This window comes from Aphelocoma coerulescens, chromosome 26 (assembly GCF_041296385.1).
Source record: "Aphelocoma coerulescens isolate FSJ_1873_10779 chromosome 26, UR_Acoe_1.0, whole genome shotgun sequence".
Taxonomy (NCBI): domain Eukaryota; kingdom Metazoa; phylum Chordata; class Aves; order Passeriformes; family Corvidae; genus Aphelocoma; species Aphelocoma coerulescens.
The window spans coordinates 2,383,554-2,404,467 of record NC_091039.1 but is presented as its reverse complement, the minus strand read 5'-3'; the positions used below and the strand labels follow the sequence as shown (position 1 = coordinate 2,404,467).

The 20,914-nt window shown below is 44.1% G+C and overlaps 1 protein-coding gene across 1 annotated transcript in view; it reads left to right on the top strand.

Moving 5' to 3' along the window:
• KDM5B (lysine demethylase 5B) overlaps positions 1-20,914 on the top strand; it is a 56,027-nt gene that overhangs the window by 19,115 nt on the left and 15,998 nt on the right. Inside the window, exons 5-17 of the mRNA XM_068995651.1 lie at positions 1,309-1,443; positions 4,646-4,739; positions 5,896-5,999; positions 7,386-7,544; positions 8,102-8,221; positions 8,671-8,829; positions 9,268-9,449; positions 12,284-12,446; positions 13,439-13,558; positions 15,585-15,779; positions 16,325-16,506; positions 17,250-17,374; positions 17,692-17,842. Coding sequence (XP_068851752.1) covers positions 1,309-1,443; positions 4,646-4,739; positions 5,896-5,999; positions 7,386-7,544; positions 8,102-8,221; positions 8,671-8,829; positions 9,268-9,449; positions 12,284-12,446; positions 13,439-13,558; positions 15,585-15,779; positions 16,325-16,506; positions 17,250-17,374; positions 17,692-17,842 — 1,889 coding nt within the window. The remainder of the gene's footprint in view (positions 1-1,308; positions 1,444-4,645; positions 4,740-5,895; positions 6,000-7,385; positions 7,545-8,101; positions 8,222-8,670; positions 8,830-9,267; positions 9,450-12,283; positions 12,447-13,438; positions 13,559-15,584; positions 15,780-16,324; positions 16,507-17,249; positions 17,375-17,691; positions 17,843-20,914) is intronic.

Sequence of the window (20,914 nt, the reverse complement as noted above, 5' to 3'; positions counted from 1 at the left end):
GGGCCAGGCTCTTGTGAAGAGGCAGCTGCAGCTCTGGGGCTCCAGACCCAACCTTTGAGCATCACCCAGGACTCGCTGCTCGTGTGCATGAGCTGCAAAGTTGAGTGGTACTGTGTATTTAATGCTGAAATTAAGTCAGCCATTTGCTTTCAGAGTATAAATCTAGAGTTTACAAAGTCTAGGACTGAAGGGAGTCTGAAAGCAAACAGCAGTTCTGGAGGTTTCTTCGATCAGTGTCGTGGACTGTCTGTGGGCGGTGGTTAGTGACACCCTGCTGCCCTTGACTGATACTGCTTTTTTGTTAAATACATCATTCTCTCTGCATAGACTTCTCTTCTAAAATAACACTTTCTCCTCCTTTTCCCTCCCCCCTTCTGGCTGTCATTTATTTCTGAAAGTATTTTTAAAAGTGTGTTTGCTGTGCTGTCTATAGAGCATCATCATCCTCACACCACTGCAGTGGTTCTCTCTGTCCTTTACTGCTCTCTCTTGCTGAGTAAATGCTTGTGATGGGAACAGAGTAACAAAACTGGGGAAATGTGGATCCAGCAATTTCATGAATTACTTCCTGGCAACATGAGATTTTTTCTTTCTGTAGGATTTGTTGTGTACTCATTAAAAACTGTTACATTTTGTCTGCTGTTACTGGGTGTTGTGTGGCTTGACAAACGGGGAATTGTCATTAATTATTCTGTTTCTTGCCAGAGGTATGCACAGTTTTCAGCAATTAAATGTGTTCATTCAGCAGCTTGAAAGAACTAAAACTGTTCTTGCATCTTTTCCCTTCTGCCCTTAATTCATGCAGCAGTTGTCCTCTCCAAAACACGAAAAGAAGGGAGCTCCTGCAGTGTCCATAGTACAGAGCTGTATTTCAGTTAGGACAGGGATGTTTGATAGGTTGTAATTTACTTTTATATTGCTCTGTATGTTGGCATCACAGCCACTCAACGTTAGGACACTTCAGCAGTTCCAGAGTGCTGGTGACCCGGTCTGCAAAGGCCCCATCTGCCAGAAGAGTTGGGCTTGGTATTCCACACAGAGAAATGTTTGGTGCTCATTAACACTTAAAGGATGACTTCAGCTTTATTTAAGATCCTTCATTATGGCTATTGTAGTCATTAAAGTGATACGAAAAAGTGATTTTGTGCTTTGTTCGGGTAGGTAATGTTACCATTGTCATACATGCTGTTTATTAACTCAGCACAGGAATTATTAGGGCCCTGTCTATGTTCTTTCCATGAGCCAGAAAATTGTTCAGGTTTGTATTGCAAGTGGAGGTAGAAATGAAGTAATCAATTGTCTCTTTAGTGTTTGCAGAAGCCAGATCTGAGCAGTGACACGAAGGACAAGGAGTACAAGCCCCACGATATCCCCCAGCGGCAGTCGGTGCCGCCGTCCGAGAGCTGCCCGCCCGCCCGCCGCGCCAAGCGCCTGACGCCCGAGGTGAGCGTGCTGGGGGCACCCTGAGCACATCACTGCGTGTGTGTGTGTGTGCATAGGCACAGCTGCTTCGCTTTGGCAGGGGTACCTAAACATTTATAAATGCATAAATGGTGGGTAAGTATTGTCTGATGCTTTTCCAAGTGTGTTACTGAGGTTCGGAGTTCTGGGAGGCTCTGCTGTGGAAGCTGGTCGTGAGTGTGGACAGCAGGGTTATGCTTTCAGCATGGTTGTGGATACTGTGGAGCTCTCAGATGAAAAGACAGGTGACAGCTTCTGGAAATGAAGCAGCTTTGATCTGTTGTTCCTCAGTCAGTGAGCAGCACTTATTCTCTGAATGTGCTGGAAGGTTTCTGTTTGTCTCTCATGAGTTGAAGCCAGGTGTTAGAGCGGGGAAGATTTTGGTTTTAACATTAGCACTGTTGTATTTCATTTTTCACTCTTGAATTCTATCAATTTGTGTTAATTTACTCATGCAATAGAATGAAGAAATGTATACCATCAAGGCAGTGTGGTTTTGTACAATCTTATATGTCCTTAAGAAACAATATTTGTTTGGATAAGCATGAAATGTATTGGTTATATCTCAGCATCTTCTGTGAAGACATATTTTAGGAGATCCCATGTCTCCTTTGTTGCTGGAAAACAGTAATACTTTGGCTCCAGCCTTTCCAGTCTGATGATCATATCTCTAGAGAGTTCCTATTTCTTTTGTTTGAGCAGATGAAGAGTAGGGGAGGATATTCCCAGGAGAGGGTCTGATTAGTGGTGACATCATGAGTTAGGAAGGTCACAATTTGTTTCAGACTCTTATTAACTCCCATTGTTCTGGTCTTGGTCTTTATTAGTACAAATGGTACAGCTTAGCTGTTGCAAATTCTGCCTGTAATTATGCTTAGTTAATGAGTTGCAATTAAGGGTTTCTAAAGCCTTTCCACTCAAATACCTGGTTACAAGTGGTTTTATAATTCTGAGCAAACTTCAGTAGTTTGGGCTGAAACTTTCCATTTGAAGTGTCTGCCTGTGGTTGAAGGATACTTGTTGTCATGGGTCTCTTTAGAATTGACAGCAGGACAAATAGATGCTAAAATTCTGGCTGTTTCTCTGGCAGTGGTGTCAGATGGCACTGACAAAGAGGGCACATTTTTGTCATTTCAGGGGAAACCAACTGCTCATCCTTAGCCAAAAGGCAAGGCTGCCCTCTCAGCTCTTGCCTCAAGCATCACTGATGTTGTACACCTCATTTTTGTGGAAGGAAAATCCTTAATTAAGAACATAACTGGAACGCACGGTGCTAAGGCTGAATTGAGCAACAGGGACTGGCTGGCTTAGCCAGAAGCTGTAATGTCTTAAGACAATAATTTCCCAAAGTTAAGATTTGTTAATGTGAACTTTGCTGTTCCATGTCAGTGCAGTCGCAGAAGGTGATTAAATCCATTTTATTCAACACTGAAGCTCCAAGCAGTTGGCATTTGCACTGACCTGGTTGCAAAAGAGTAACGTTTGGTTCACATCTCAAGTTTTTGCTCTAATGAGATATAAAAGGATTTGTCTGTCTTAAACTGTGAATCTTAAATTCATTCTCATGTTTGCCAGTTTGATATTTCCTGCTTTTCAAAGGCTGACCATAAACATTTAAAAGAAGTGAACCACAGGGAAGTACTGTCGGTTTTTGTGGCCTGTAGGGTAAGCATTAGTTTGCAGTTGTGAGACACATGCAGTTTTACCTTGCCCTTTCCCACCTGGGGAGTAAACAGTCAGGAGAAAGTGTTCATAATGAGAAAGGAAAAGGACAGTGACTGTCTAGGCTGGTTTTGAAATGGAAAGGCTTTAGGTGCTTGATGTAGAACAGTTCAGTGTGAAAGACCACAACAGTGCTGGGGAGGTGAAAGTGAGATGACTTGATGTGATAAAAGGCTCAGGCCAAACCAAGGGCTGCTCTTAGGAAGATCAGTATCAGCTAAAGCACAAAATAGAGGCACAGCTCAGAGGAGCTGAAGATGCAGAAGTTGGGGCTCTGTCCCTGCACTTGAGGCTCAGTGCATACTGGCCCTGAGGCAGAACTGCTGCACACAGTGAACAACCTCTGTTCGTGCATGTCTTAAGCAATGGGACCTCTGCCTGGTCTGATGGAGACATTTGGGCAAAGAGAACATGAAAAGTGATGAGGAAATAATGTCAGCTCTGTAAAAATCCAAATCAAACAACCAACACCTACAAAAAACCCCAGACTGAATAAGAGTTCCCACCCCATGGAGTACTTGGGGCTGTATCCAGTCCTGCCTTAGACCTGGGCCACACATCCCATTTTTTGGACTTCAGAGAGTGGCTGAGAGTGACTGACTTGTTGTATGACCTCATTTCCTTAAAAAGTACAGTGTTGGAGAATCCTCTCGTAACACTGAGGGATTTGAGAATCGTTCTCCCATTATCTCAAAACTTCAGGGAAGAAATGTAAGAATTAAATGGAAGAGCATTATTCTGTGTTGAAAGTTCCACGATGTACCAACAAAGGTCCCTGCTTTGGAGACTGGAGCATGTTCTGCTCTTCAAGAGTACAAGAAAATCTGTGAAAGCACCGAGTTCCTTGTTCTTTGCTTCTTAATAGGTCCCACTGAAAGCAAACCCAAATCCTGGTATCATTATTGGCATGGACATTTTGTAGGATTTGCTTTCAAATCTTCCATGTTGTTCCCTGCTTTATTTCTCTCTGAACTGCTTGTAAATAATTGAAGACAAGTATTTCAGAACTCCAGGTGCCTGTTTAGATTTAGTGGTTTGTAAGTATCAAATGGTTCTGAGTTTAATTGAAGTCCTCAGAGTTTCTCTCTGACTGTCACCTGGGCTCTGCCTTTTTCCTGGAACGAGGCAGGATGCAAGTCTCAAGTCCTTGTGGTACCTCAGTGAGGTGTTGGTGTCTCACACCAGGGAATCATGAAATGGTTTGCATTGGAAGGGACCTTAGAAGCTGTTTAGTCAGGACTCCCATGGCCAGCCTTTCCCATGGCCAGCCTTTCCCATGGCCAGCCTTTCCCATGGCCGGCCTTTCCCACGGCCAGCTCGAGATTCCAAACTCATCACTCTGTGCTTGGGCAAGCAGCTGGGAGATCAGCTGGCAGTGAGCATCTCCCCAAAGTGGCAAACCAGAGTCCTCCAGCTAAGGATGTTATTAAGCTAAGGATGGGTTTTTTTTTCCTTTTTAAAGGCAACCAATGTTAAAACTGAGACTGACCCTCCAGAAGCCAGAACCCACAATCTGAGACGCAGAATGGGCTGTGCCCCTCCAAAGAGTGATGGTGGTGAGTGAAACACAGCATGAATGCAGTTTCTGTTACTTTGTACAAGCACTTTTTAAAACCAGAGTTAAAATCAGCAGTCGGAACTATTCGAAGTATTTTATAAAAAAATCCATCTTTGTGTGTTAATTTTAAAATTGGGTTTTATGGTAAAAAGTTCTTGTATGGGTTTGAAATATTTTTTGGGGTTTTTTTCTTGTAAGTAGTTGAGTTTTCTTGAAGAAGATATTTTCAGTTGAAAAAAACTTATAATTTTTCAAACTTGGGTGTCTCTTCTGGAACAATCGGAAATGAGATTGGAACCATGTTTTTGTTTTGTATTTTAGATAACATCAATCCATGAGCTTTAAATAGAAGAAACTCTTTTAAGAGTGTATCAGATATCAGACACTTCTAGGAAAGAATTTGGATTTGAAATCAGGAAATTAAACTCATGAAAGCAAAAGATAGTATGTTTTGAGCTTAATGATAAAATCCCCATAATATGATTAAATTGCTGTTATCAACAGTCCTGAGTTTGTTCTCTCCTTAAGAAGTAATTATTTGAGACTGAGAAACAATATTTAATGCCATCAGATGGAAGAATAAGCTTGTTGATAAATAATTTAGCCAAATAAATACAGGAGCAATTTACAACTACTTAATAATTCAAATTACCTGAGCAATCTGTCAGTCCCATTTGTTCATTCAAAATCTTTTTTTTTCAATAATTTGTTTAGATTATGGTGATTTGGAATTTGATTTTTTTTTCTTCAAGGAGTCTCTAAGTACTAACCTCCCTCCCCCAAGAGCAGAAGGAAGAAGCTCTTTGACGACATTTTTTAACATCACATGGAAACAAAACCTTAGCTTATGATGTTGCTCATAATTTAATTAAAATTAATTGAAAAGGCATATAAAATACTGAAAAACTGTGGGCTGTGATAGCCAGTGCTGGCTCGTGGTGGTGTGCTGGGATTTTTGGATAACACTGGCTTCTGGAAGCATTGCAGGAGTTCAAGCCTTGCCTTATGCTGACTGAAACAGGTGTAGGGGGGATAAAAATTCAGCAAATACCTTGGTAGGATGCAGTCTAACAAGCAATAAATAAACAATAACGAGGAATGTTAAGCATTGAAACATTTTGTAATATTTTCTTTCTTTTTTTTCTGTTGCCCAGAGAAGGAAATGCGCGGTGTGGTGAAACTCCCTGAGAAGAAAGAACTTTCTGGGGAGCCAGAGAAGGACAAATCCAAAGTCAGATCTAAAAAACCCACCAATGCTGTGAGTACCCCCTGCCTTCCTGCAGCTGCATGTTCTGCAGGCATTTCTGGGGTTTCTCTGGGCTGTGTAGTAAAACCTTCTGTCACTTTGTCACATGGAGGACTCGTCTTCTTCCTGGAGCCTCGGGGCTGAAGCACAGCAGTGTTTGTGCCTGCTGCAGTATCAACACTGCCAAAGCTTATACTTTACAGACTGGAAATGACAGGAGGGTTAAGTTTCATTAACTAAAGTAACTTGTTTTCTGTCTCCAAGATACAGTCTCAAGCATTTTGAATGCATAGTCCAGTGGAAGTGGTTCTTGTGTGACCTGATGCCTCTCCACTGCTCTTTAACCCCAGGGGAGCTCTGTGCAAGCTGTGGCACATGGCACTTCCACAGACCTGCCCCTAATTACACAATTTCAGCACTAAATTGGAAGCTTTGTTGTTCAAGCATCTTAAAAAACCAGCCCTGTTCCTTCTCCAACTCTCCACATGCCACCAACTATCCCCCAAAACCACCCCCTGAAGGCAGTGGTAGTTGTCTCACTCTTGAGAAGATAATGCTGAGGTTCTTTCTGCCCATGCCACGACTTGGGTCCCTCCTAAAACCAAACATTCTCATTCAATCCACACCTGTAGCTGGTACCTGAGAATGAGGAGTGCAAATACCAGAAGCCTGACACCCTCACCCCCCAAATGAAACAAGCTTGTGGGGAGGAGCAGGAGATGCTGCTACTTTCTTTAACAACGTAAGGCGAGAGGTTCTGCCTGTCCTCATGACTCTGTTCTGTGTTTGGGAAGAGCATTCCAGGCTATTGCTGGTGAGAGCTGGATGTAGGACAGGCAGCAGAGAGCCCATCCCAGGTTGGAGTGCCTGTGCCTGTTCCTTGGGGCTTGGGAGCTGCTCTACCAGAATTAAGAGCTGCCCCCCTACCCAAAGCTCTGCTCTGGTGCCTTCTCTGGGGAAAACAAGGAGCACTCCCAGCAACAGGAGCCCCTTTCTCTCCAGATTTCTGTCTTCCAATGCAGTTGGTCTCAGAGGGGAATGAAACACCTGAGGCTGCACGTGGGAAAAGGGTTTGTGAGCCCCCAGCAGGTGTTGCGTTATGCCTGCCAAGGCCACAGTGCTGCTGATGGGAGCTATCCTGGCACTTGGTCAAGTCTTCTGGCATTTGGGAAAAAAAAACGCATGGAAGGGCTTGCAGCTCTTGTGGTCTTTTCTTAAATTACAGAGGGAGGTATTCAAACTGTTCAAAGAATATTCAGGGTGTGTTTGTCTCATTTCCATTGCAGAGCTAAGGTAAAAATAAGCTTTGGGAAGTGTCCCAGATGAGAGTTTCCAAACTGCTTTCACCCTGAGTTACCTTCAGTGCTCCCATTCCCACTGTGGGATTTTGTGTTGCAGGTGGATTTGTATGTGTGTCTCCTGTGTGGCAGCGGGAACGACGAGGACCGACTCCTGCTGTGTGATGGCTGTGATGACAGTTACCACACCTTCTGTTTAATTCCACCCCTCCATGATGTTCCCAAAGGGGACTGGAGGTGTCCCCAGTGTCTGGCTCAGGTAATCTGACAAATCACTGCAGTTAGGCTTAAGGCTAATATGTATTTCGTGGTTTCTTTTAAACTGATCACAGGAATAGAAAATATAATTTTTTGTTATTTAAGGTTGTGTAAACAAGGTGATAGAGGTAAAGCTAAAATGAAGACTAGCCATGCTTCATATTGCAAAGCTGAAACTTATTGTTTGAGCCAAAAATTGGTGTGTCTTTGAAAAACATTCTGGATTTTAGCTGACACCTTTTCTCTGTACTTAAAATTGGAGTTTCACTGGGTGCTTCAGTGTAGTGGTTTATGGATCTTGTCCTGCTTAGCTCTATTAGAGTAAGGAGAAATTAGGCATATTAATTCATTAATGTTTATGCAGATCTATAAATAAAAATTGTGATTTGGTGAATCAAGCAGAATTTCTTCTTCTGACTGCCCTTTGGGACAGTGTTTTCATTTCAGTGGTGTCCTGCCTTCTTACCCCTCAGAAGCCGTTACAGGAGTCCATTTGTGTAAATGTGAGCACAGTGTTGTGTTAATATGTTATAGAAACTGTTACCTTTTCACTTGCAGGAGTGTAACAAGCCTCAAGAAGCCTTTGGGTTTGAACAAGCAGCACGAGACTACACCCTCCGCACGTTCGGGGAAATGGCAGATGCCTTCAAGTCAGACTATTTTAACATGCCAGTACACGTATGTTCCTGCTTTATCCTGATGTTGTGTAGAGTTCACTTTGTGTGGTTAGTTAAAATAGATAACTCTGGGGAGGGAGGAAGGGAGGGACTCTGGTTTTGAATGGGCTGAAATCCCAAATCAGAAGTTCTCATTTACGTCAGCGAATCCTGGTTCTTGCTGGTGTCGTGGTTTCTCGCTCCACCAGCTGCTCGTGTTTCTATTTGGTTTTTTCCCACTTCAGAAGTGTCTGTAGGGAAGAGAACTGTGACTGTCAGCCACTTCTGAGAGAACAGGGCAGCAGCATCTCCTGGAACTACATCTCTGCTGCAGTTGTTTTTCTCTTGTTGAAACAATTTTAAAGTGGGGAAAAGCTTCAAGCTAATGGAGATTCCTCCCTGAGACAGCTTTGATGCACATGCTTATCTACTGATTCCTCAGTACATGCTCCCTTTTCTTCTCATACCTAGATGGTCCCCACTGAGCTGGTTGAAAAAGAATTCTGGAGACTTGTCAGTACCATTGAAGAGGATGTGACAGTAGAATATGGAGCTGACATTGCTTCAAAGGAGTTTGGCAGTGGCTTCCCAGTTAGAGGTGGGAAGTTTAAAGTTAGACCAGAAGAAGAGGTAGGTCTTTGAGTTCACTGTGAACATTTTTATTGCAGTTTTACATTTAATAACTCCTTGGTTCAAAGCACAGTAATGGAACTGGGTTGCAAAGTGCTTGTTTTGTGTATCTGGCAGAGTATTTGAAGAAGAGAACTACACTGGGGTTTTGAATAAATAAAACTTGTTGTGATCAGCCATTCAAAGCCACAGGTTTATTCTAGTAGTTAATAAATGACTTCTAAACCAAATAAAGGTCTCATTTTAACAAAGCAGGTCAGGGCAGGGTTGTTAAACAGGCAAAGACAATGTGGGGTTTAGTCTTTGAGTCATTAACCTGTTTCATATATTCCTCAGTTGAGGAAAGTGCTTTTCTTCTATTGCTCTTTAGCACTTTTATCTTCCTGGGTTTTTCACTTCCTGTTGTATAAACCTGTGACCATTCTGTTCAATTTTCAGGAATACCTTGATAGTGGCTGGAATTTAAACAACATGCCTGTGATGGAGCAGTCTGTGCTTGCTCACATCACTGCAGACATCTGTGGGATGAAATTGCCCTGGCTGTACGTAGGAATGTGCTTTTCCTCATTTTGTTGGCATATAGAAGACCATTGGAGCTATTCCATTAACTATCTGCATTGGTGAGTTTGAGGAATAAACCCAGTCTAGGAAACACTCTCCCTTTCCTTCCCTATTGCCCTTAATTAGTGGACTAAAAGCAGATTCACAGAGCTCAGCAGGAGTAACCATTGCTGTCCTGTTGCAGCAGGGTCAAATCTGACAGTGTAATTCCTACATTGATTTACTTTTGGACAAGAGGTCATATTTTGGAAAGAGACATCCATTCCCAGTTTTTAAAAATCCATGAGAGATGCAGCAGATACTCCATCAAATGTTTTATTATACTCAATGTAAACTAAAAACCATGTGAGTTTTCTTTTAAAAATCATCCAACTTCAGCTAACAACTCAGTTCCGGCACGTTTTGTCTGTTAGATGGATCATGCTGTCATAAATCCTCTCATCAAGCCAACACTTGTCAGCTGTAATCAGGACAGATCTTTGCCATCTCTTTGATATTTTAAATAGACTGAGCTTCTTGAACTTCTCACCTTGCAACATCTTTTCTGGAGTCTGGATTATGTTGTCACTCTTCCTGAAACCTGTCAAGCTTTTTCTCTTTCCTACTTCATATGAGTATTCAAGCAGAATGGTAAAACCACATCTCAGCTGCTGTTCAGTGGGTCCCTTTTGGTTGTTTGTTCAGTTGCTGCTCCTTGAAACAGCAGCTGCTGCAGTGCAGCCCAAGAGCCAGTGACTTAATTCACTTGCTTTCATGGTGCTTACTGTTACGAAAACAAATGTTTGAGTGAGGGTGAGTGAAGGAGTGACAGGATTACATGGTAAAAATGATCTTTCTTGTCATGTGTTGCTGCCTTTTTTTTTTTTCCTCATTGTCTGAGTCTTCAGTCAGACTGAAAACTGTGGGTGGGAGAGGAGCTTGCAGTACAGATTTCATTTCTCTAGGAGAGTTTCCCTGTTCTTAGAATGGCTTTCTGTCCTCCATAGTGTGCCCCCAATTACAGTTTTGTCTGCAGAAGGGCAGAAAGGTGTCAGTCCATACATGTACATGTGCACACACATGCTACATCCAGACACGTGTGAAAGTTGCCTGACTTGCTTTCAATTTATTTATCCTCCAGCTGGAGAGTCCTTGATGTCTTTTCACTTGCAGATATTCTTCCTTATTTCCCTTCAATGCAGAAGTTTAAGTCTGCATTGGAAAGCAGTGTGCAATTGAGGTTAAAGCTGTTCTTGGCCAGAGCAGTCTGAATAACCTGCTTCTGCAGAGACAGTGCTCCAAACTCTGAAAAGACTCCAAAAGGCAGGAGTGGTTCTTGGGAGAGTCCTAGGGATGGTGTGTCCAGCATTCCCATGGGCCTTGGAGGAGCCTGTGTCCTGGTGCAGTGTTGTGAGCAGCTTATCCCAAGTGACCCAGGCTGCAGCAGCAGAGCTTTCCCAGGGTTGAAGACAATAGTCCTTCTACAGAACTCTGAGTCCTATGTTAGTTCTAGAAATGGTAAAAGGGAAAAAAGCCCCAAATCCTTGATTCTAAAGATGCTTGGAAATAAATAAGGTGTCAGTCCTGAACAGAGGAAGAACAGCCATCACTGCTGCTAGTATTTCTACAGGCAGGGATTGGAGCAGTCAGGAGGCAGAGCAGAAAGGCCTGTGACCTCCACTGCTGCTCCCTCAGGCTGCTGGCACCTCAACACCTGCATTAGAACTGTCTGTTGCTTGTTCCCCTGAGGTCCAGAGACCCCCAGTTCCAGTATCCTGCTCCAAGTTTAGCACAGTTCTTATCTGTCACCCATTCCTTGGTGCTGGCACCTGTCAGGGAGCAGAACTCTTGACTAGCCCAGTCCAGACACAGGATGGTTTTTAGTTGCATCTGTGGCTGGTCTTCCTGGATTCCTAGAGTTGTTCTGGGATGATGACCAGGTCCAAGGCTGCAGAGTTGTCCCAGGATGATGGCCAGGTTCAAGGCTGCAAAGTCATTCAATACTCTGTAACAACTTGTGATACCTTGTGTGTGACTGCCCCTCCATAGTCCATCCTGCTGGCTGCCCTCTTCCCCTGTCCCAGGGACTGTGTGAGTACAGGAATGAGCTCCTAGGGATGAGGAATAGGCTTCTGGATTCACACTGCACTCTTTTCTTTTGGAATCCTCCCAATTGTTTAATGATTGATGGAAGAAAAGAACACTGTTGGGTCAGTTTTAGTCTGCCAACTCTTCAGAAGTCTTGGAATAAGGTGATCTGTCTGTTTTCCCTTCTAAATACCTTTTCTAAACTCATTCTTTATAAGGCCCTGGAGGCATTTTCATCTTAGTGCTGCACTGAGCCAGTGTCAGTGTAAGCTTGAAACAGTATCTGCTGGAACACATCTGCATCCCCTTAATTCTCTCAGCTGGCTTGCACTGGGTTAAGCCGGTGCAGAAAGTTCTTTGTTCCTACTCTGGATATGGATTTTTTTTTTTTTTTTCTCCTTGAAGTCTCGCATAATTTGGAAGTTTGATTTCTACTTCCTATGTGTTGCTTTTATGGCAGTTACACGTAAGACAGAAAGAACTGGCTTTGGTTGTTGGACCCAAGAGGGAGTTTGTGTTCATGGGAAAAGACAGGCAGCTTATGTTTTGAAGTTGTGCTGGAATCAGCAGAACTTCACTGAGGACTTCGTCAGACTTTTTCTCCCTCCCCCAGAATATTTGAAGTACCTGCTCAGAAGTGTAGGCAGTTAAAAACAGGTCTGGAGAAGAGGGACCTGTGTAAAATGTGAAGATTCAGGAAGGTACAGAACCTTTGCATTCCTTCCTGGTGATATGCCCTTCCTTTGACATGGTGTATTTTAAAGCAGAAGACTAAAAATGTAACTTAAAGTTTGCTTATATTTAACTTTTTTTAATAATCTTGCAGGGGGGAGCCTAAAACGTGGTATGGAGCCCCAGGGTACGCAGCTGAGCAGCTGGAGGATGTAATGAAGAAACTTGCTCCAGAGCTATTTGAGTCCCAGCCAGATCTCTTGCACCAACTTGTCACCATAATGAACCCGAACACTTTGATGGCCCACGGGGTGCCTGTATGTGTCGGACTCCTGTGCTACTCCCCCAACCCAACCCTCTTTGAGTGGAACGCTACTTAAAGCTGATAATTGAAGCCACTTTTATTACAGAGGTGGTGTGGTGGTTTCCATGTGTGTTGCATCTTCCTTATCCAGTAAAATGTGCCAGTGTGAACAGATGGGCAATGGAATTGTTGCCTTTGGAATCGACTGGCAGACTCTTCTCTGGAGATCCATCTTGGATATTTCTATTTCTGTGTCTCAGCTGGAAGGTTTAGGCTTTACCTTTGGAACAATGGCAGGAGCTCTTGTATGTCTGTTCAGTCAGACATTGTTTTTTTGGCACAGAGTTTCTGTCAAGGGCCCAAACCCCATTCTTCCTTTATTTGTCATCCACATCCTCTTATTTTTCCTGGATAAGTCCTTAGGTATTTAAAAAACATTTTTTCATCAGATTTCATCTTATTCCATACTAGATTATTCATGGGAATTATGTCCCTTTACAACTTAATTGGCTTTTGATGAGCTGGCCTTGGGACTTGAAGGAAAATCTGGAAAAAGTAGCAAAATTTGTGGTGTCTCCTATGATTTGGTAGCCTCCAAAATGGAAGGATGCAGGAAGAGACCTACCTGCTTTCATGCTGACTGTATAGCCCCAACAGTCTTAGATGAACAACAGTATGTACTTTAAGGTTCCCAATTTCTCTTCCCCTTCAGCTGCACATTGGAGAGAGCTGGATCTGTGTTGACCCTAACCCTGAGGTGTGAGGAGCACAAGGCCCAGGCAGCCAACCTAGAACTGTTCAGAGTGGGGTGTGGCTGAGTGGAACCCTTGGCTTTCTGGGGTTTTACATGGCACTTTATCAGCTGCCACTTGTAATTCTTGGGCTTATGGTTTCAAACTCTCAGAAGTCCTCACCGAAGTTACTGCGAGTTGGAAATCCATGTTCTCCGTGCAGCCGCCAGCGGTGTTTGGCTGTGAGCTGACGCTGGCCTGTCTGTCCCCCCAGGTGTACCGAACCAACCAGTGTGCTGGGGAGTTTGTGATCACCTTTCCCAGAGCTTATCACAGCGGCTTCAACCAGGGCTTCAACTTTGCTGAAGCTGTGAACTTCTGCACCGTCGATTGGGTACGTTCCAAACCAGTTTTCCCCTAAGTGAGCAGTTCCAAAGCTGTTCCTAGCTGGGGTACAGCTCTGATTTATCGCTGATGCACAAGGCTAGGCCACAGATCAGAAGGAGCCTGTTACTGGCAGCATGGTGTTTGCTGAAAGGGTTTGTCATGCACTGAACTGGGGGCTTCCTCTGGTTCAGAGGATTTGGTTTGGAATTATACATTAGGGCTGATGTAGCTTTTGCAGCACAGTCCCATGTGTGCCTGGAGTATGAGATGCACCAGTGCTACTGGAGTTTGCTCATTTTTGTGTCCCCGAGTTCCATTTCAAATCAAAAGCTGGAATGGAATTTCCTAATTTATTGCACTGGGAATTCTCTAAGAGGTACTTCCTGCAGCTGCAAACCAAATCCAGCTTGGATATCTTTTCTGCTTTGGCCTCTGTGGTAAAGTCAAATGATACATGCAACAACACATGCTAATAATAGTTAAAGACATTGATAGTCCTCTTGTGGGGGAAAAAAAATAGGAATTGCATTTCACATGAGAGCGTCCTCTTGGATAGCAGAGGTGCTCTCGGTTTTTAGGGAAGAACACCTTAATGAGAAGAGAGCAGAAAGTTCTCAAGTTCAAGTGGAAGGTTTACAGAGCAGTACATCATTCCCAGTAAGCTTCCCTCAGCTCACTGACCCAGCAGAGATGGACACACAGCTATTAGGTTAGAGTTATTGAGTAAGTTCTCTGTCTTCTTTAAAATAAACATGAATGGAGGACAGTTGCTCCAAAGTTACAAGTACTTTTACCTTCACAGCAAATGACTCAGACACACAGTGCTATCTGATCTCACAAAGACTCTTTGAAGCTTCTGATATTTCAAATTACTTCTCTTGTGATTTTTTTTTCCCCAAAAGGTCTTGTCTATTTGTAAGTGTAGCCCTATTACCGCAGGCCTGGACCCTAGGGGGTATCACCGTGTCCTGCAGCCATAGGGAGGAGGAGGAGAGAAGATCCAGCAGGCAGGAATTGTGCAGCAAGATTTATTCATTTAATTATTTTACAAACTCTTTTGTAGGCTTTTTTCTTCATAGTCTAATTGGACAAAGGATCAGCCACTCCTTGGGGGTGATTGGCTAAAATCCTCAAACATCCACTGTCAAAATATTTTTCTACTGTACCATAAACAAGACTTTTCAAGACTGCAGGTGTTTGGTTGTTTACATACCCTGCTACCTCTTCTGTGAGAGAGAAAAGTCTCTCACGGGCTTAGAAAATAGCAAGAAAATCCTTGCTAGCAGCATTTTTGTATCTACAAAGCCCAACTAAAAGGGTTGGTAGATGTAAGAAACGTTACTTGGGAGATGACTAATCTTGCAAGAAAGTTTTCTGCACTTGACTGTGCTCACATGTCAGTTGGTTTGGTTTGGTTTTCCCCCTTCCATGAGTTTCACACTGGACCCAACACATAACCTCGTTGTACCCTGAGCATCACTGTCTGCCTGGCCTTAAAATAGAGCTGAGTGACCTGCCCAGCTCAGGCTGCTCTGCCTGCAGCCATTTAGGGGTGTCAGTGGTCCCTGAGCCAGCAGTTTCTTGTGCTGCAGCACAGTTCATGTCAGGGAGAAGGCCCAGGGTGCCCTGCACCTGCGTGGGATGGGGCATCCCTCGAGTGGTGGAAACAGGCCAGGTTTACGTACTTGTCCTGATGCTTTTTTGGCTTCAGTGCATTTTTATCTTGGATCTACCTGAGCCCACTTTGGTTAGTGATTTAGTAGCCCTTAATTACAACCTCTACAAGAGAGAGCACCTCCCCCAGCTACGCTGCTCACACCCACAGAGTCCACTGGGAAAGAGCCATGAGCATCCCTGTCGTGCGCAACTCGGGATCTTGATTTCTCTAGTTTTACACTCCAAAGTATGAATATTGTTGCTAGAAGGGTTTGTCTTGGCCTTTCCTTGGGGCAGGTTTTGGTTAGTAGCACGCAGAGTTAGTGCCTTGTTGTCGTTGCCCAAGTGCACCCCCTGATGCCGTGTCTGCCCCGCAGCTGCCCCTGGGCCGGCAGTGCGTGGAGCATTACCGGCTGCTCAACCGCTACTGCGTCTTCTCCCACGACGAGATGATCTGTAAAATGGCTTCCAAAGCAGATGTCCTGGACGTTGTGGTGGCATCTACAGTCCAGAAAGACATGGCTATTATGATTGAAGAGGAGAAGAGGTTACGTGAGAAGGTTGATAAACTGGTGAGTTGTAGGAAATAATGGTTTGGGTGGGAAGGGACTTTAAAGGTCATCTTGTTTCATCCCCTGCCATGGGCAGGGACGTTTTCCACTAGACCAGGTTGTTCCCAGCCCTATCCAACCTGACCTTGAACATTTTGAGAGATGGAATTCATTATAATGAATGAAGTAACAGTTGAAACAGTGATATGAGAACATGCTGGTTTTGTACTGGAGTGTCAGAGGCTTAGAGGTACATAGTCCCTTCCTAAGTTGTGGATTTCAGAGGACTGCCTGGGTAAAGAATCATTGATCATGCACCTTATTTTAGTACCTGCCCTTTAATGTTGTTCAGAATGTCACTTTTAAGGTAATATTTGTACTTTCAGTAATATGGTCAGAAAAGCTGATTTTTCATTAACCAAGATTTCTGTCTACCTGGCTTTAATATCTTATATCTAAACTTCATTGTTCTTTCGATAAATTTACCTTCTGATGTTTTAGCTTGGAATAACCACCTCTTTGTAACAGTCACTTCTTCATTAGGCTTTGGTGTAACACTCTTGCAGGGAGTGACTGACTCAGAGAGGGTGACGTTTGAGCTGTTCCCTGATGATGAGCGACAGTGCCTGAAGTGTAAAACCACCTGCTTCATGTCAGCAGTTTATTGTCCCTGCAAACCTGGGTTGTTGGTGTGCTTGTACCATGTCGAGGACCTCTGCTCCTGTCCCACCTACAAATACAAACTGGGGTAAGCTTGAGGTAGTAATTAACACCATGATCTGGAGGTAGTATTGTCTGTGCAGATACTGTGGTTTGGTAATCTCTGCTGCCAGTGGGGCTGGTCTCTGTTTCTGTTTCAGCCCTTTGCAAATCCAGTGCCCCCACAACAATGGGACTGTTTTGTGCTCACACACAAAGCCTCTTCAGCATTCAGCTCTTCTTGCTCTATAATGGCAAAAATTGCTGGCTAAGTTAGTTTGCATTTTTATTTATAGCAACCAGGTCATTGTCCCTTAGATCCAGTCCTTGCCAAGGAGTATTGTTTTGCTGTTTGGAGCTTTTCCTTCCCGTTGTTAACTTTCCCGTGCTGTTTAGTACGTTTTTGTCCTGTATGAATGTAGCTTGCTCTAAGACAGTTTCACAATTCTGTAATTGTCCTGCAGAATTTGCCTTTTCAAGCAATTGCAGCAATGAAACTGTCTCAAAAGGAACATGGTGTGGTTGTATGGTCTTAATTGTTTAACCCTGAGTGCACAGCATCTTATTTCTCTGTTGTATGGGCCAACACATCTTAGAAGTACAAAATGATTTGGGGCTGGAAGGGACCTTAAAGCTCATCTCATTCCATCCATGCCATGGGCAGGGACACCTTCCAGTAGTCCAGGTTGCTCCAAGCCCCATCCAACCTGGGTCCTCATGTTGGTGCCCCTCCTTCCACCCTCCTGCTGCCCCGCAGTGTTGCTGGAGGTTTGAGGTGTGTGCTGCCCGTAGGTACCGCTACACCCTGGAGGAGCTGTACCCGATGATGAACGCGCTGAAGATGCGCGCGGAGTCCTACAACGAGTGGGCTTCCAACGTCAACGAGGCCCTGGAGGCAAAGATCAACAACAAAAAAAGTGAGTATCTTACCTGCTGCCTATAGCACATAATTCAAAAGGGCTGTTCTTTTCAGTTTTTAGTTTCTGAACCGTAGCAACTTTTTTCTTATGTGACAATCAAATCAAATCATTTATTGCTTCATGTTTTTAAGTAAATATTTGAGCTGTTACAGTCCCAGAAATGATGCTAAGCTCTGTGACAAGACTAAATCACTTCGACACAAAATATAGCTGAAGTAGAAATAGAAATACATTTAACAGGTTGTGTTTCTAAGCTTTACCATGGAAAATGCATCACAAAGGGAGACTTCCTAACTTAATGTCTTTTCCAACAGGTCTCATCAGTTTTAAGGCTTTGATAGAAGAATCAGAAATGAAAAAGTTCCCAGACAACGACCTGCTGCGACACCTCCGGCTGGTGACGCAGGACGCAGACAAGTGTGCCTCGGTGGCCCAGCAGCTGTTGAATGGCAAGAGACAGACCAGGTAAGTACCACTCCATGGCTGCAGCAAAATTGGGGCACTAGAGATGGATGTCAGTAGCCAGTGACGGATGCTAGTGCTCTGCAAGACTGAAAAATTAAAAGAATCTTTGTCTCCTCAGCAGAGCCATCTTTGACAGGGAGATTCAGTTTTACTACATATAATAAGTTAAACATCCTTGGTTTTCAAATCTCTTCTTTCTCTGTGTTTGACAGTTAATCTGTAAATTCATTCCAGTGTTCGCTGAAAAGGAAAAAAGGGTGTGGTATGTCCAGACAAAGTACCACTCTGCAGGATACAGTCCCCTTGTCTTTGTGCTGTGGGCACTGTAAAACTGTCCAGAGTACAGGTGGTATTGTGTTCATTACCCTCTGTGTTGTGGAAAAACAAAGTGCCTTAACTCCCTGAGCTGCTGCTGGTGGGAATGTTGTACAAGAGCTCTGAAAAAATACTTGCTCTTTACATTGAATCTTTTAGACGGGTTATTTGCTCAGGGGATTTGAGGATAGGGCAGAGTTTGGGTAACATGTTCTTTGTGAACTGCCTGCCTGGTCTCGCTGGCACTCTGTGTCTGAAATGAGTTGAAAAGAGCCAGAACAGAAGGCCAAGGCCAGTTCTCCTCATTTCACAAATCTAGTTATGCCTGTATTGATGTAAGAGCCTTTCTCTTAGGACTCATGAATTGTCATCTTCTGTTGTGTCATTCTTCACCCATAGATCCCAGACTGGTTTGGGTTGGAAGGGACTTATCCCATTCCCACCCCCTGCCATGGCCAGGGACACCTTCCACTGTCCCAGATTGCTCCAAGCCCTGTCCTACCTGGCCTTGGACTCTTCCAGGGATGGGACAGGCACAGCTTCTCAGGGCAGCCTGTGCCGAGGCCTCACCACCCTCACAGGGAAGAATTCCTTCCCACTGTCCCATCTAACCCTGCCTATTGATCAGGGCACCCAGACTCACCATGGGTACACTGAGCCTTGTGGGATGGTGGTTTCTAAGAAAATGTTGGGTTTATGTATGTGGAGGACAGTATTGCTCATGTCCAACAATCTTACATGTGAATTACTTCGTAAAAAATTGTCATTTGTCCCATCTGGAGAATTTTCACTCATTTCTGCTTCTTTGAACAACATGGTGTTTATTAGAGCAGTTGCCTTTTGTGCTGGTAGTGATGCCTTTTCCTGGTCTTAAAATCAAGAGTCATACATGTTTAGAAGGGGAAAAGGGATTTTACCTTGGTATTTTTTTTAAGGATCCTTAGGTGCACACGTCCAGGTCGTATGCACTGAAATGAACCCTGCAAAATGCACACCCCAAAAGATCTGGTATCACATTCTAGGTGTTACTAATTAGCAGATCTATCAAAGATTCCCCAGTGAGAGGCTCAAGTGAGCCCCCCTCCCCAAGGAACCTTCCCCTGGATGGTTCTATCTTGGTTTACAGAATGTGTTCTGGAGAGGACCTTGGGGTCTGGGGCACACTGATCCCTGGCTACAAAGCTTCTAAAATGTTCAGTCTCTCAGCTTGACAAACAAGTCCAAGAATGGAGGCAAAAAGCACTGAGAATACAGAAGTTGTAAAAAAGGTATAACAGGGGTATAAAAGAAAAGGCAAAAAATCTTCATGGCATCAGTAGAACTGCACACGTGTGGTTCCTGCATGGCAGCTGCCTCACCAGGACTTGTGTAGCTCATCACTCCTGCGTTCTTACAGTACTCTGAAGGCTGGCTTGGACGGACTTTGGGGGTGGAATGTTCTGCTGCCACACTTAGATGTGATTCTTGTCTTCCTTTGTGGTGGTCCCTGTGTAAGTCTTTGTAGTAGGGACTTGATAAAAATTCACCTTTGCTGTCTTGCACACACAGGAGGATGAAGCCTCTGTCACAGCAACATAAAAATACTGCAACAGGGAATGAGAAATTCACAGGCATGACTTCTGCCAGATAGGGATTTCCAGCCCAGAGACTTGAGGCACCATCATCAAAGGACTTGTCCACTTCTGATCTCCTCCTTCATTTGGTGTTGAGCCATCTCTTCTTCTGGCAGCCCCAGTCTGTGTTCTCCTATCACTGGTGCTTTTCAGGTCTCCCAGTGCTGAACTGGGAGCAGCAGCCAGGCCATTCCCAGCTTCTCTGTGCCAGATGAGTCCTTCCTGCACTGAATGTGTCCCTGACTTTGTTTGACCTGAGGAGAGCTGGGAGCAATTTTTATCTTCATCTCCTTGACTAGGTCTGTTCTTTTGTGAGCATGAGAGGCTCCCAGCCTTCCTCACAGCTGGGCCTGCCAGCTCCTGCAGCATCCCAGACTGGGAGAAGTAATTCACCCAGTGCTGCTGCTGTACACAGTGTCAAGGCAGTGCTTGCATTGAGATTCTTACTTGCTCTAGAAGAGGTTTTAGTCCTTATTGCACCATTTCTCCTTGGATCTTTTTTGGCATGTTTCTGGAGAAAGTCCAGTTTCATGTCTTCATAATTTTTAAGTTTTAAAACCCATGTTAATTGATTTTTTTTTCCTTACAAGATTGAAGTGGGGGATGCTCATAACTTCTGAAGGAAGAAATAAAGAAGAGAATTATCTGCTTAAAATCTTCATACATGTTACATCACATGCAGATTCATGTGCCTGAAGCTCCCATCTGCAGGATGATGGACAGCCTCCATCACGCCGAGTGCCAGGTGTTGGTTAGGAAGGATTGTGGATTCTGCCTAAAATTTGGTTTGTGCTTTTGGCAAACTTTCCGTTATGGACTGAGCATTTTGGTCTGATCCTGAGTTTGGAAGAGGCATGCGGGGACTCCTCTGCTGTTGGAAGGCCATCCCTGTCAGTCAGAGCAGTCAGTGACACTGGAGGATCTCCTCCAGTACAGCAAACACAGCAGTTGGTGGGGAGAAGACCAGGGGAGATGGTAATAAATCATAGTAAATCCTGTGACTCCTGCTCACCAGCTTCTCTGCAGTACCTGAAGAGGTGCAAACAGGCTGTACATCCCTATTTCCTCTGGGTACTGAGGGATTAAACCCTCATAGATGCTGGTTGGGAGATGTTCTGTGAACATCTGAATGGGGCCAGAGCCC